This window comes from Aquarana catesbeiana, linkage group LG03 (assembly GCF_042186555.1).
Source record: "Aquarana catesbeiana isolate 2022-GZ linkage group LG03, ASM4218655v1, whole genome shotgun sequence".
Lineage (NCBI taxonomy): Eukaryota > Metazoa > Chordata > Amphibia > Anura > Ranidae > Aquarana > Aquarana catesbeiana.
Window position 1 is genome coordinate 211840528 of NC_133326.1, and position 17339 is coordinate 211857866.

A 17339-nucleotide genomic window follows, 5' to 3' on the forward strand; every position below is an offset into this window, starting at 1 on the left:
TAGTCATACAGGACTTTCTGAGGGTAGCCTATAAGTCTTCCAAATTTGAGGACTCTTGATATAGGTAGTGGGCATAACTTGTTGGCAGTTACTTATAACTATACAGTCATCCAGCCAAAAGACACTGATTTGCCACAGGCATATACAATCTATTTTAGAAGCATTATCTCTGGGTACTATGTACAAGAGACAATAGAAAACAGCTCCAGTATACAGAAAATTCCAGGGTTAGTCAACCCACATTGATATTTCAGTTAGAGGAGGAATCCAGAGCTGCTGTTCATAGGTTTTGCTTCTGTTCCTGGCAACTTGGGTGTCTAGTATATTCCCAACCACATTTATGTCTTCCCACTTCTCCTATTCTCCATAATAAAAAGTTTAATAAAAAAATATTATTTACAGAAGGGATAATATTTGCAAGAGCGTCCTGACAGTTTGGCTGATAATCTGGCAGTGTGATAACATCTACCATAACTCATAAGCCTTTCTAAAAATGTCAAATGCCCTGGACAGAACATCATCAAAAAGATCTTAGACATCTTAGTATTTTACATGGAACCATAAAGATCTATATGAATATTTCTAACCTAACAGCGAATGGAGTGTAAAAAAATCTTAATTTTAATTATTTGTATGAAAAGAGTGAAAGCAACCGGGTGGGACTTTGCATGAGGATATAGGGGCCGTTCGACGCCCCTCCTCCATCCCAATTGTATAGTAAAGTAGAGGGAGAACAGGTGTGGGACTTTAAACAAGGCACATGGGAACAAAGGTATGAGTTGAGTAGAATTTGCATTTTAATGATAAAAAGAGTTTAAACAGAAGGTCATACAGTACATCATTGAGCATAAAAGATGGTACATAAATAGTTTTGCAAATTGATACAGTACATAATTAGGCACATAGCTCTACATATGTTGGCACTTGGCTCTCAAGTATTAGAAATTAAAAAGTATAATCAAAACTAAAGCATCACAATTAGCAGATATAAACCAATGGGTACATATTGATAGGAACGTATCAAAAGTAACAAATAAAAAACCAATGGGTGCAAATTAATGGGAACATTATATGCGTATGGGTTCATGTGGTGTACACCTAACGGTAGATAGAAGCTCTACTTCGTAACGTCGTTTCGGGGCCTTATAGCCACTCATCAGGAGCGATACCGAGGTGGTACCTATGGATTGGGGAAATAGCGGTAATGAAAAGTGAAAGAATGCAAAAAAGAAAGAAAGAAAAAGAAATGTAGGATATGAATATCATACTGTAGGTAGTAGAAATGGACTCACAGTGATGCCTGCGTGGAAGTGATGCAGCCCAGGGCGCCACGCCAACCGTAGATGCCCTGTCCCGAAGCTGCATCACTTCCACGCAGGCATCACTGTGAGTCCATTTCTACTACCTACAGTATGATATTCATATCCTACATTTCTTTTTCTTTCTTTCTTTTTTGCATTCTTTCACTTTTCATTACCGCTATTTCCCCAATCCATAGGTACCACCTCGGTATCGCTCCTGATGAGTGGCTATAAGGCCCCGAAACGACGTTACGACGTAGAGCTTCTATCTACCGTTAGGTGTACACCACATGAACCCATACGCATATAATGTTCCCATTAATTTGCACCCATTGGTTTTTTATTTGTTACTTTTGATACGTTCCTATCAATATGTACCCATTGGTTTATATCTGCTAATTGTGATGCTTTAGTTTTGATTATACTTTTTAATTTCTAATACTTGAGAGCCAAGTGCCAACATATGTAGAGCTATGTGCCTAATTATGTACTGTATCAATTTGCAAAACTATTTATGTACCATCTTTTATGCTCAATGATGTACTGTATGACCTTCTGTTTAAACTCTTTTTATCATTAAAATGCAAATTCTACTCAACTCATACCTTTGTTCCCATGTGCCTTGTTTAAAGTCCCACACCTGTTCTCCCTCTACTTTAATTATTTGTATACCTTAAACTGTCCAATTCTGCTAACAATGTTAAAAAAAGATGAAAACATTTCCATGGTCTAGCTATCTTACTTGTACCTGTGGAACATATCTCTTCTGATTCTCCAAGGACAAAGAAACATGATTGACATATCCTTAATTAACTTGCTCTGCACAGATATTTTGATTAATTTGCACCAGGAATATGACAATTGGAAAGGAAAACTGTGAGCAGTTCGATATAGTAACATTGCTTTATCATTGCTGTGCAAAATAAATGATAAAAAAGTAAGCTTGTCTTGTTTGTTGACAGCCTCTAGAATGCTAGTGACAGACTGTAAATATAAGATGGTGGAAGTGAGGACAACCAAACAGATTTGGAGTATATGGTGCCTATATTCCAACTGCAAGACAAATCTTTGTCTATAAATAACACAGATATAGTATATGGATTATTAGAGATGATCATAATTATTATTACATTTTTTTTTTAAAGTACCTGCAGGATAGGAGTTTATGCTGCCATACAGGAACACATTTCAATCAGAATGCACTCCCTAAATGTATTTTTATTTAAGTTAACCCCTAGCCACGAACCCCTAGCCAATTGCCGACCGCCTAAATGTAAATGTACGTCATTACTTTGTTGTTAAAGCCAGCTGCCATAACCCCAGTATCTTCCTTTGAGTCAGGCGGCCGACTTTAAGATAAAAGTGGTCCCAGCGGCAGATTTGCCGCAAGAACAATTTTATAGGTGGTGGGAGAGGTGCCCCTTTCTCGGCACTTACCGGTCGTCTCAGAGCTTACCAGAGCTGTTGGTAAGCCCAGAGACAATACGATCCCTCTGATACCTGGGCAGGCAGTTGAGTGAGGACAAGTTAGCCCCCACTCGTGTCTATGCCTTTGGAGGACCGGAGCGACATCTGACGTCACTTCCGCCTCTCGGGCTTAAAGGGATATTTTTTATTAAATCAAAGTGTCATTTTTTTTTTTCTTTTTTTGCTTTTAAGGGTAAATGAGAGATCTGGGGTCTTTTTGACTCCAGATCTCTCAATAAAGAGGACCTGTCATGCTTATTTCTATTACAAGGGATGTTTACATTCCTTGTAATAGGGTGTGACAGAGAGAGGCTCTGTCGCTATGAGTTTATAGGAAAAAAGTGACCCAGGAGTCTCATTAACCACTTCAGCCCCGGAAGATTTGGCTGCTGAATGACCGGGCCATTTTTTGCGAATCAGCACTGCATCGCTTTAACTGACAATTGCGCGGTCGTGCGCCGCTGCACCCAAACAAAATTGACGTCCTTTTTTTCCCACAAATAGAGCTTTCTTTTGGTGGTATTTAAATGCTCTGCAGTTTTTATTTTTTGAGCTATAAACAAAAAAAGAGCGACAATTTTGAAAAAAAACAATATTTTGTACTTTTTGCTATGTATTCTTCTACATATTTTTGGGAATAAAAATCACAATAAGCATATATTGACTGGTTTGCGCAAAAGTTATAGTGTCTACAAAATAAGGGATAGATTTATGGCATTTTTATTACTATTTTTTTTTTTTTACTAGTAATGGCGCGATCTGCGATTTTTATCAGGACTGCGACGTTATGGCGGACACATCGGACACTTTTGACACATTTTTGGGACCATTGGCATTTATACAGCGATCAGTGCTATAAAAATGCACTGATTACGGCAGGAATCTTCAAACTACGGCTCTCCAGCTGTTGCGGAACTACACATCCCATGAGGCATTGTAAAACTCTGACATTCACAGACATGGCTAGGCATGATGGGAATTGCAGTTCTTGAAAAACTGGAGGGCCGTAGTTTGAAGACCCTTGGATTACGGTAAAAATGTCACTGACAGGGAAGGGGTTAACACTAGGGGGCGATCAAGGGGTTAAATGTGTTCCCTGCTACGTGTTTCTAACTGAAGGGAGAAGGGACTGACTGGAGGAAGTGACTAGCTAATAGGAACACACAATCTGTCACTCCTCTCAGAACAGAACAGGGAAGTGTGTGTTTACACACACTCGTTCCTGTTCTGTCTCTCGTGCTCGAGATCGCTCATGGGCGGCAGTCATTGCGACCATCGGCCACGAGCATCGGCACCCCCGCTGTGTCCTCGAGCCGACATATAGCTACGACGGTTCGCGGGATCATGACAACCTGCCGCAGTAAAATGGCGGCAGTTGGTCGGCAAGCGGTTAAGGATTAATGCAAGGTTCCGAACTAGCATCTCTCCAGGTTCTGTAGTTCTAAAGCAGAACATTGAATCCTGGGTCCAGGTTTTGCTAGAGGCCTGCAACCTGGCTCACTACACAGGTGTGCAGGGTCATTATATAGTCAGGTCTGAGAATTTCTCAAAGCTCTCATTTTTGGAGACAGCTTCCAGTTTGGAACCGCTCCCAGTGTGGGAGACAGAAGGTCTCACCCGGGGTCAGGGGGCCCCAGCCAGAAGCCACAGGAAAGAGGTCTCATCAAGGGGTCAGAGGACCCAACCACAAGCCGGCAGGTCTCCAGGATTTATCAGCTCCTATCAGGGGTGTCAGGAGAACCCCAATCCCTAGGCCAGAGGTGGGCCACGCAGCAGGGCACTGCAACTGAAGGCTAGAGAGCCTTCTGAATGTTCTGAGAGAGCTGAATGACACAGTCAAAGGACTGGTGAGAGGAGCAGCCGTGCTGCCAACACGTAAGCTAGGTGGCTTGGTATTTTCATTAATTCATGTTATGTGGTGGAAACCCCTGCGTGGGCAACTGATATATATATATAATATGTATAAGTGAACTTTCTTTTATTCAATAAAAGTGGGCTGCAGCTCCCTAAAACTGCAGTTTGGACTGGCGCAGCTCATTGTAAATGCACCTGCTACTTGAGTCATGTAAACGGTGTTCAAACCACACATGTGAGGTATCGCCGCGTTCTTAAGAGCGAAAGAATATTTCTAGTGCAAGACCACCTCTGTAACTCTAAACAGAAAACCTGCAAAAAAAATTTAAAGCGTTGCCTGTGGAGATTTTTAAGTGCCGTAGTTTGTCCCCATTCCACAAGCTTGCGCAATTTTAAAGCATGACAGATAGATATCTATTTACTCGGCGTAACCTCATTTTTCACATTATATGAAAAAAATTGGGCTAACTTTACTGTTTTGTTTTTTTATTTATTAAAGTGTATTTTTTCCAATTGCATACTGTGTGTTCCATTCATACTGCAACGCAGTACAGAGCTGTGCTGCAGCATGCTGCTATAAGCTGCAAACATGCTGCATTTTATCGCAGCACACTGTACAGAATCTCATGGCACTGTACAGCAGTGCAGTTCATCGCACTTCAAATAAAGTGTGTACAAGAAAAAAAGGAGCTGTGTGTGATGCGCTAAATCACTACCCTACCTCAGTTGGGAACGGACAGCTGCCAGAGAGGTAAATCGTTTCAGAATTTGTCCGTTTCTGTGTGAACCAGCCCTTAGATATCACACACAATTGGTATTTAGTACTCTGTGAACTTAAGTGCAGAGTGCTGTCTCTTGGTGTCCTAAATGAATGTGGGTGCATTAATCAAGCAGTGTATGAAGGTTTTGGGGGTGATGTCATTGGCAGTGGGGCTGAATGTATTTCCATAGCTCCATTTTTCCAGAACTTGCATGCTGTCTTGTCTGATGATGACTGCCACCTTTATTTACATTAACCAGCTCACGACAGCCCACCTCACAACCGCCCACCTCTCTGCACCAGATCACGTACCTAGTACATGATCTGACACTTCCGGGTCTGGGGTGTGCCTCTGACAGCCCACTCCCGCTGTGATCACATACCGCCAGCACCCACTGATTGTTCAGTACACAGGCAGAATGGCAATCTGCCTATGTAAACAAGGCCCTTCTGTCAGTGGGGAAGGCATTGATCCTGTGTTCCTGCAAAACAGGGACACAGATCAATGCCTTTCCTTAGTAAAAACACCTTTCACACAGTACACAAATACTGGCTAGGAACACTTTTAACCCTTTGATTGCCCCTGATGTTAAGTCCTTCCCAGCCAGTGTCATTAGTACAGTGACATATTTTTTAGCACTGATCACTGTATTAGTGTCACTGGTCCCCAAAAAGTGTCAGTTAGTGTCCAATTTGTCCACCGCAGTTCCACTATAAGTCACTGAGTGCTGCCATTACTAGTAAAAAAATAAATAAATAAAAGAAATATATATCCCTTAGTTTGTAGACGCTATAACTTTTGCACAAACCAATCAATATACGCTTATTGTGTTTTTGTTAACCAAAAATATGTAGCAGAATACATATTGGCCTAAATTGATGAAGAAATTTGATTTTTTACACTTTTTTAATTGGATGTGTTTTATAGCAGAAAGTAAAAAATATATATATATATATATATATATATATATATATATATATATATATATATTTTTTTTTTGTCAGTCTTTTTTGTTTATAGCACAAAATGATCAAATACCACCAAAGAAAGCTCTTTTTGTGGGGAAAAAAAAGGACATAAATTTTATTTGGGTACAGCATCGCACGACACGACAACATAACACCAAAAATCAATGAGAGCAATTAAACTGATGACAAGATGGATGTTAAAGTCATAATAAAAGTTCCGCAAATGTTGTTGTGATTGAAAGAATATATATATATATATATGTGATATAAAAAAATCAAAAAATCAATCAAATCAGTATCTGGATGTCTCAAAGGAAGGGGTTAAACCAGTTGAGTGTGGATAGGTTGGCTATGCTGCTCCATCAACCAGCGAGAAGACAGGAGAGCTATCACAGCCTATAAAGATGCGTTTTTATATCAACACTATGTGAGTGTATAACGATACTTTGTTAATTTTTATTTCATTCATTAATCGGTGTTAGACTAGGGGCTGGTACGCTCTTTCACTCGTATCGCAAAAAAATGTCCTGGTCATGAAGGGGGTATATCTTCCGGAGGTCAAGTGGTTAGGGCAACACAATACTTTACCCCCATCCTTTTTCGGAGGCATTTGACAGCAGGTGAGGAGGTGACATCTTAATCTATAAAAGCCTGCAGTACTGCACTGAAACCGCACGCATTACATATGCTTGAAGGACAGCTGTGGCATGGTCCCATTCACTAGAATTGGTCAAGTTTGGCAGCCTACTGCCTGCCAAATGCAATTTTTGGTAGAATTTTTGCAGCGCCACACTATGGCCATGGGCAGTGTGTAATAACATGGCTGTTGGCCATGCAAACATACTGCTGGGTGATCGGGAGAGTTCAACCACCTATTTTTCCTTCACTGTCCAATCGCAGACTGGGGGTAGGGAGATGACCTGTGTTCCTTAACTGCAGTAGTCAGGTCATCACCTTGACTCTGTTGTCTGGCAGGTCATGTAAATTCCAAGACTAAATGAACAGCAATACAATTCTTTGGCAAGTAGCTCTTACATGTGCATTTCAACTGTGTATTTTGTTGTTTGTCCGAGGATCAGATCTATCTATCTATCTATCTATCTATCTATCTATCTATCTATCTATCTATCTATCTATCTATCTATCTATCTATCTATCTATCTATCATAAAATATTCAAGAAATTCATATTTAAAATCTGTGCGCCTGTACGTCTACCACTTTGTTCTTAAAGTCACATCTTGAATGACAGTGTAAAAAAAAATGTTCCCTCTCATGAACATACGTGAAGTAAGAGTATAATTCATCATATTAATAAAAGCTTCTGCAAAATAAAATATATATATATATATATATATATATATATATATATATATATATATAAAGTGCTGTACAGTGATGTGAACCATGAAAAATCAGCTGCATACATGTCTTTATATACTATTGAAAAGGAGTGAGTGATAAAATAGGAGATTACCTGCGATAGAACAAGCCAGAGAGTCCAGCAGCAAGCCCAGCCAAAAGCACTGCCAGCTGGAAAAGCCCATAGGTGCGTAGAAGACACCTTTTCTCTACTGCGGCACTGAAGCAGCCAAGAAAGCCCCAAAGCAGTACAGCAGCCCCACTCACCAATAAAATGAGTGGTGTGTTTGGATAACTGTTGGTGGACAAAACCAAATATTGCTCCAATGAGATTTTTGCCCATATTCCCACTATGAGCATAGCTAGACCTGCAATCCAAAAGACGAAACTGAAGGCCATGAGCAAGAGCTTTAATAGAGCCATCCTACGTCGTGTGTACCTCTTTCTGTGTGGAAAACTGTATTTGGGGATAACCAAGGATTGAAAGAGGATGTCATCATGTTCTTGCAACTCTCCTGCTACAGTTTGCTGTGACACAAAACGCTGCACTTTTTCCTCCTCATCTTGGGGATATTCAGGAAGCACCCACACACCAGTGGGGTGACTTCTATGTGGATGTCCAGCCACAATGGAGATCCTTCTGTCACCCTGTAAGTCCAAAATGTCATTTCTCCCTGCAGAGTATTTTCTTGGATGCAACTGCTCTGCTGTGCCATCAGTCATGGTCCCTTGCCTCTGCTAGATTTTACAGCCTCCCCCTCTGATCACCTCTGTAGAAAGCCAATACATTTCCTTTAGCTCAGCAATAAATGTCAGATTGTGAGCTCTTACGCAGAAGACTAATATGCTTCTTTCTATTCCTGTTTCACTAGATAAGCCTGTTACTGTTATTATGGTCTCATGCTTTCTATATTCTTAGCTGTAAAACATAGAGGTTCAGATAGGAAAAATTATCTTTATTTTTGATTATTCTAAGTTGCTAATGCAGCGGTACCCTCGTAGGGGCTGCTGAAATTTTGGACTGTCTGTCACCCTACCCAGCCCGACATTCACCTCTCAAAACACTCAGAGACATAGACCAGTCCACCTGCTTTGTTTTTTTGTTGTTTTATTAAGGGGATTGAACTTGGATGGGGTAAGGGAAAGATGGGATGCCCAATATAATTGGTAGAACATGCTTGAGACAACTATATACAATCCAGTATATACTCCCCATTTCTCCTCCTGTACATCACTTCCTCTCTATTCTTCAGGTCTTTCTCCTCCAGCACATCGCTTCCTCTCTAATCTTTAGGCACAGCTAGCACAAAGTGGATAGGCCCGACACTGGCTCAGTCAGGTCTTTGGCAATCTATAGTGTAGCAAACAAAAAGTCTCTGGTGTTAGCTGTCCTACACGTGGCTACTGAGCCCAGTAAGCCCTCTTCAGCCCCTGTCAGCCCTCCTAGCTGCAGCTGCCTCTCTACACTGCCCCCTTTACCACAGTCCACTCTTCTGGTTGTGCCCCCATCACAGACTGCATGCTCCCAGTCCTCTCAGGCATGCCTCCCCAGTACTCTCGACTATGCCTCACTCACCAGCCCTCTTGGCTGCAACCAGTTTTCCTCCCTGGAGTCTCTTAGTAGTGCTCTCTTCTGTTGTCCTCTCTTTGCTCTCTATTGTGCCTCCGGTCCAAGACCTCTTCATGCGTTCCTGAAGGTGATCCCGACTGCACCTGAGCCCAGGCCCAAGGTCACCCCCCACTCCCCAGACTGGGGAGCTCCGTCAAAGGCCCTGACAGCCTCCATACTCTCTCACTCCAGCTCTTCCACCCAACAACTCCTCCCGAGCTGGGCTGACCCTGGGTATTTAAGGAGGCCTGCCCCCCACTTCACTAACAGTCTGGAAGAACCCCAATCTATGGCTCTGCCCTCTCACTCCCCGTCCAGCTCACCTGAGTGCGTACCCCCCTCCAGCACTGGCTCCTTCTGGACTGGGATAGCAGGGAATATAGTAGCGGCCGACATTTCAGGGACAGTTTCTGGTTCCTGCTGGGCAGTACTTACAGTTACCAGGTCCCCGACCAGGCTGCAAGCCACGACAGGCTCCTCTTCCCCTAGGTGGCTGATGTTCACAGGGGAGCCATCAGGCTCAGACTCTACCCTGCCTTTCCAGGCCCACTCCACCCTTCCAGGATTTCCGCGGCTGCACGCATCACAGTCCTGAGTGCAAGTCCACGCTGTAGTACTGTGGCTCCTTCTGACTGGATGCAAGCCGGGTGAGCAGTTTGCCACAATGACCGCACCAGACCCAGGCACTGACTACTGCCGTTGGTATCCAGGAAAGTCTCGACATAACAGGCACAACCGCTCAATGCCACCAATTTACCCTGAGGATGAATCCCCCAGGATGGTCCAACCGAACACTGATGTCGACCAGTGTCCCCTCCTGCACATCAGGCAACCAGGTCAGCGCTGAGAGTATGCAACCACCCTCCGCCATCTTGCTCCGCTGCCTCGTGGTGTCTTCTCCTCTAAGGCATGGCACCGCCCCCTTGCTTCCAGACAAGCTGGCATCTGTAAAACTGATAGGCAGACCCCTTCCTGCACATGCTGCTGTAACCCCTTGTTGGATGGACTGGAGTTTGTAGGAATGCTGCGACTAGCAGGACTTGTCCAGGTATAATGCTCAGCACCGACTGTGCCCAAACAACTGAAAGCAGACGGTCGCTGACTTCTCCGGTGGTTGCCGGCAGCGACAACAAAGTTAATAACCCAAGTCTCACCGAAAGAAACGTTCTTAGCACAGTCCCACCCGCAGGCACCCGCAGGCTTACCCCGATCACCCCGGGCAACAGTAAACAGTTCCAGGCACACTTTACTGTAACAAGCAGGAATTTGAAGCAAAAGTTCAGAATGTCCAGCGTCAGCAGAACACTGGACATATTTGTAATCCAGGTAGGGACGTCCAGTAATAGCAGAATGCTGGACGTATTTGTAATCTATGTGTGCGGTTGCCCGCCGTGGTTGCCACGGCTGACAGCACATGGTAAACTGTTCCTGCGTACGGGATTGGCACAAGTGTCCGTCCCACCACAAAAAACAACAGAAAAATTCCCAGCTCACTTACCAACCAGCCCGCAACAAACCGGGCATACCTGCTCTCAATCTATCCATTATTATATGTGCTCCAAGTTTGGAGACTCTCAAAATGTTGAGACTGCAGTACACTGGGGTGTCATGATGTGGCCATGCAGCTTGCACATATATTTGCAAACATGTCCAAACTAAACCCCTTGGCTTTAATGTAAAATATTAGACAGGAAAATTCATTTTGTTGCAGACTGGTTGATAAGTGAGCTGGGAATTTTTCATTATTGTTTTTTGACATGCATTGCCCTTCCATGTGCTCCTTGTTGCAAATACAATACCTGTATAGGTTGGGGTTGCTGCCATTTGTTTGTAATGTATTGCAACTGGACTGCTCAAAGTCTTTAATTTGTTTTAATTACCTAAAATTGTGGAACCTCATAAGTACCCAAAATTGTGCAATCTCATATGTATCTATATTTGTGGTTTAACTAATTCTTTATGATCTCTTGGTTTAGGCTTAATTAGGGTTGCACAATACCAGTACTGGTATCGGTACCGATACCGAGCATTTGCTCAAGTACTTGTACTTGGGCAAATGCTTGACTCGATACCTGGGCAGTCAGGGGTGATCGGTGGGGGGAGTTACAAGCACCGACCCCCCTGTATAGATTTCAATAAAGCAGCTGACAGCCGCTTCTCCTCTCCCTGCCGCGGTTTTCAGCTGCTTTATTGAAATCTATACAGGGGGCTTTTAACTCCCCCCACCGCCGCACCGATCATCCCTGACTGTCCCTGTATCCTGCTCAATTCCTCCTCTGTGTCCTCTTCCAGGCTCTCCAGGCTCCTCCGGTCCCCCTCCATGCTCTGCTCCGGTCCCCCTCCGTGCTCCGCTCTGGTCTCCCTCTGTGCTCCTCCGCCCCCTTTGTCCTCAATCTGTCAGGATGGAGAGCGGAGGAAGGAGCCGGTAAATTGGTAATTTACCGGCTCCTTCCTTTTCCGAATGAACAGAGTCATCGTAAACTGTGTTTACGATGCTTCCGTTTTTTTGAATGGAGAGGAGCCTCTGTCTCCTGTCCATTCATCTCCAGTGCAACTGAGGCTGCAGAGAAAGGGACTGGGGAATCTGTGTCCTCAGTCCCTTTCCCTGTCTCAAATGGGAGATGTCAGGGGTCTGTTAAGACCCCTGATATCTCACCAAAGTCCCCCAATAGGGCTGATAAAAAAACAAAATAAAGAATTGTAATAAATAAATATTTTAAAAGTTAAATTGTAAAAATAATAAAAAATAAAATAAAAAAACACACTGACACCGTCCACTCCCCCCCCCCCCACTAAAAAAAAGAAAGCATTGTAAAAAAAATTTTTTAAAAATTAATTGAAAAAAATAACATTGTAAAAAATATAAAATAAAAATAAAAAACTACTGACACAGTCCATGCGTCATCAGTGCTGCATATTAGTGCCACTGTCACATGACATTAAAAAAAAGTATCCGTAATCGGTATTGGGGAGTACTTGAAAAATAGTATCGGTACTTGTACTCGGTCTTAAAAAAGTGGTATCGGTGCAATCCTAGGTTTAATGTACAGTACATGACACATTTTGAAACTTCTCCTGAACGATTTAACTTCACAGATAGTAACCGACGTTTAAAAACGTTTACATGCGGCGTTTGCTTTTAGGAGCGTTTTTTTTTTTTTCAGACAGTCAAAAATGTATCTCCATTAAAAACTCCTGTAAACGAAACACAACTAAACGCGAGTTACAGCGTTTACGCACGTTTACAAGCTGTTACAGGCATTTGGCATTTCAAATACCTCTGAACATCATCCTGAATGCATTTTTTTGCTTTCCAAAAAATGCTTCTAAACTCAGCTGCCTAGAAACTACTATAAAGGACTCTGTGTACATGTGCTGATAAGATAACATAGAGGAGAGTTCAGGAGCAGCTTAAAAAAACTCCCAACTGCTCCTAAACATCCATTTACCAGCAGCAGTGTACGTGTAGCCTACATGTCATGTTCACAATGTACATTTGTATTGTTTATAGAATGTAATGTTCCCTGTTAACCTTTTATAAAATTTTTGGCCTATACAGACATTCTTTTAAAAAAGTCAGAATACAGCATAAACTATATTTAAAAAAAGGAAAACAGCTGCACTGGAACAATTACCCGCTGTCCTGTATCTGAAGACTAATGGGTTAAATCTTGACATCTCTGGTATATGGCATGTATATTGACCTTGATGTTAATGATTATGGGTGTTCCTAATTATCCCCAATTGCAAAAAACACTCAGGAACATTGTGACATGCATGAATATCATAAAGAGAACACTAAAATTAATCTACAAGTACAATGGTTTACTATAATATTCCCAATGGTTGTATATTTGTAAAAACAGCAATAATGATAAATAAAGCTCACCACAATGATTAAACACACTACAGAGTATAGAATGGCTGGCTAAACTGAAAAAAGGACATAAAAAATCAAGGATTAAGCATCCGAAAAACACAAATTGGTACCTGGTAACTGCATTTTCAGAAATCCACCAGGACACATGTCCGCTGACATCCGCTGCTCCATACAGAGCTATGGATGGTCCGATGAGGTCTGCCTGAAAAACTGACAGGCGTAGAGAACAGTCAGAGGGAGTAAACAGAAAGCCTCCTTCTTTGCCTTTGTTAAGCTGGGTCTGCAATTGTTCTAGCCAGAAGAAAGGAAGAAGATCAGGAGGTAACGGAAGGGAAAAAAATGAGGATGAGGATGGGAATAGGATTAGGTGGTGGACTAAAAAAGAGACAAAAGAGTAGGAAGGGAACAAAAAAGATGGTGTTTTTTAGGGGGGGGAGGGGGGCTTATACCGTGCGTAATATTCCATTAAGAATTCAACCCTGTAGGAATTCGAACGTTCAATGAAAAATCCAATAGACCTCCTTTCTACTGAACAAAGAGAAACAATCCCTACCCAGAGAGGGGTTTCCACTATGGGGTTTTCAATTGTCTCAATAATTTTTACTTTAGAGATTCATTAGACATATACCTAATGATAATATGTTTCACCACATTGGTGATTTTATTAGTTCTAATATGTTGGATGGCAATAAGATGCTGCTTTGTATTTGTACTTCTATTTGCCTTCTAGTGTCTTTTCTAGATATTGAGGATCCTTTATAATGCCTGCGGTACATTATTCAATGTATTTCATGCCATTGATAATATATTAGGATTGTTTGGGGCAGGGTTTTTTTCTCAGAGAATAGGTGCAAGAACTCACCCTTCTGAGTCACTTCTTGTCTCCACTCCTTACACACCTCCGAGTACCACCCCTATTAGAGAATACAGAACCAAGTATCATTTTGTGGTGATAAGTAATTTGCATGAAATTTGTTAATAATAACAAGAAAAATAGTAAAGTAGATCCCCTGCCAGCAGCAATAGACCCTTTCCAGCAACAACAGACTCCCCCAGCAACAATTAACCTCTACAACCATAGATCCCCACAGCAACAACTTATTTCCCAGCATCCGAACAGCATTAATAGACTCTCCTGCAGCCAGCAACACTAGGCCATTCCCTCAACAGTAGATCCCTTCAAGCAACAATTGATCCCCTAGCAATATAAGCCCAACCAACAATAGTTCCCCCACCAGCAACAATAGACCTCCCCAGCAACAGACTACCACTATCAGGAACCATGAATCAGACCGAGACAGAAGTAAAGTTAAATCACACTTGTTTAATAATAATAATTATAAGGTAAACAGAATAAGCGTAATCAAAACAAGCCAGAGTTCAGTAACCGGAACGGGTAGTCGGCCCAGCAAATGTCAGAGAGCCAGAGATAAACGTAGTAGTACAGCAAGCAGAATCAGGAATCAAAAGGAAAGTCAGCCGAGCAAGTCTTCAACGGGAATGCAGGAGAAAGTCTCTGTGATGTTGAGCAAGGTGAAGGCAGAGATCAAGTGAGCTGGACCGACTTTAAGTAGGCAGGACTGACAAGCAGCAGAATCAACAACAGCTGGGTAACTGTGAAGAGAGATGGGAGCTGGCAATTAGCCGACAGCTGAGCGGCCAGCTCAGAGAAGGAAGAGCTGAGCCCAGCACTGACAGTACCCCCTCCTCAACGACCCCTCCCCCTCGGAGGACCACCGGGCTTGAGGGGAAAACGTCTATGGAAATCACGGAGGAGGGCAGGGGCATGTATGTCCGAGGATGAGACCCAAGAGCGTTCCTCTGGACCGTACCCCTTCCAATGCACCAGGTACTGTATGCGCCCACGGAACCTACGGGAGTCAACAATGAATTGTACTTCATACTGTCAAGTCTCTGGTGTGAGGCCGGTTTGCTGAGAGGGCGTCTCTTGCAGCTGAGTGCAGCGCTCCCCTGGGAGTGATACAGGGGATGCGGTGCCCAAAGGTGCACGGGTTGCCGGAACTGCTGTAGGCTGGCTGGTTGGCAGTAGATGGCTGGAGTGTGCTGGGTAGCAGTGTGGGCAGCCATGCGAAGAGAAGTTTTGAGTAAGGAACAGCAGGGTAAAACAGGAACAGGGTCCGCAGCCAGGCCAGGGGTCATATACAGGAGACAGTCCGAGAGGAGTACAGGAACAAGCCGGGTCAAACACAGAGGGCAGAGGATCGAAGAGTAGTCGGCTAAGCCAAGGTCAGAGTGAAGAGATAGACAGGATCACAGGTCAAGCCAAGCAGAGGTCTTCAGGGTATACAAGGCACAGGAACACAGGAAGCAGTTGATAATCCAGCAAACTGCAAGTGTGAGTGGCAGGTTTAAATAGACTGGGGGGTGAGCCTACAATTGTCACGGTGTGCTCGCACGTGCGCGTGCACCGGCGCATGCGCCGACGCGCACAGACTGCAGTGTCCTGGCTGTCGCGCATCTGCGTGCATGCAAGCACACGGAAATTCATCTGGCGCAACCATGGCAGTTACTGGCAGGATTGCCCACAACACGGCCATTTCCCCGACACATACTCCTCACGGTTCTCACCTGTATAGGGTGAGGACGTGCACCGAGGTGGTAAAGCGATTGCAGACCAAAGGTTTCAATAAGGAGACATGAAACACATTTGAGATGCGCATACTAGGAGGAAGGTCCAAGGCGTAAGCCACTGGGTTAATCCTGCGAAGGATACGGAAAGGCCTAATAAAACGAGGTGCGAACTTCAAAGAAGGAACATGAAGTCGGAGGTTGTGAGACGACAGCCAGACACTGTTCCCAACCTGGTAGGAAGGTGCAGGCAGGCATCTGCGGTCAGCATGGAGTCTGCACCTATCGTTAGCATGTTGCAAAGCCTCCTGAACTTGTGCTCAAGTGGAACAAAGACCACGGAGATGCTCCTCTAACGCAGGAATACTCTGCGGAACAAACGAGTCAGGCAACATGGAAGGTTGGAAGCCATAATTCGCCATAAACGGGGACAATCAGGAAGCAGAATTCAAGGCACTGTTGTGAGCAAACTCTGCCCATGGCAATGGGTCTGACCAGTTGTTATGATGGTCAGAAATATAGAAATGTAAGAATTGCTCCAAGGACTGATTGACTCGTTCTGCGGCCCATTAGAATGCGGGAGATATGCAGAGGAGAAAGCAAGCTGAATTCCCAACTGTGCACACAAGGCTCGCCAGAACCAGGAGACAAATTGACTACCCCTGTCCGAGACAATCACCTTGGGTAGTCCATGTAAGCGAAAGATCTCCCGAGCAAAAATGGAAGCCAGTTCCTTAGAAGTGGGCAGCTTCTTAAGTGGAATACAATGACACATCTTTGAGAACCGGTCAACCACCATAAGGATAACAGTGTTGCCTTGGGAATTGGGTAACTCCACAATTAAATCCATAGACAGGTGGGTCCAGGGCTTCTCTCCATTGGGGATGGGTTGCAGGAGGCCCACTGGAAGGTGTTGTGGAGTCTTACTCTGAGCACACACAGAACAGACAGCTACAAAGGCAGTTGACTAGGCCACCAGAATTGTTGGGAAATGGCCCAAACGAGTTGATTCTTCTCAGGGTGGCCAGCTGCCTTGGGAGAATGGTAAGTCTGGAGCACGGCAGTGCGGAGACTCTCTGGGACAAAGCAGCGGTCACAAGGTTTCTCAGGAGGAGCATGGACCTGAGCAGCAAGAATTTTGTCACCCAAAGGAAAAGTAAGACTGGTGCGAACCGTAGCCAGGATACGATCAGGAGGAATCACAGGAACCGGAACCAACTCCAACTTGGAAGTGGAGGAAAATTGTCGTGATAAGGCGTCAGCCCTTACATTCTTAGTACCGGGTAAGAATGGGACAATATAATTAAAACTCGACAAGAAAAGAGCCCATCGCACCCTTCTGGGAGAGAGGCGCTTAGCCTCAGACAAGAATGTGAGATTCTTATGGTCAGTAAGAATGAAAACCAGCACAGTGGTACCTTCAAGGAGATGTCTCCATTCTTTCAGGGCTAAAATGATTACCAACAGCTCTCTGTCACCAATCTGGTAATTGCACTCTGCAGGTTACAATTTCTTGGAAATGTAGCCACACGGATGCATAGCGCACTCA

General features: G+C 43.7%; 1 protein-coding gene across 1 annotated transcript in view; it reads right to left on the bottom strand.

The window, feature by feature from the left end:
• LOC141134503 (tetraspanin-7-like) overlaps positions 1-8435 on the bottom strand; it is a 33063-nt gene extending 24628 nt beyond the window's left edge. Inside the window, exon 1 of the mRNA XM_073624022.1 lies at positions 7828-8435. Within this exon, the coding sequence (XP_073480123.1) occupies positions 7828-8435 (608 nt within the window). The remainder of the gene's footprint in view (positions 1-7827) is intronic.
• Between the last annotated feature and the right edge of the window lie 8904 nt (positions 8436-17339).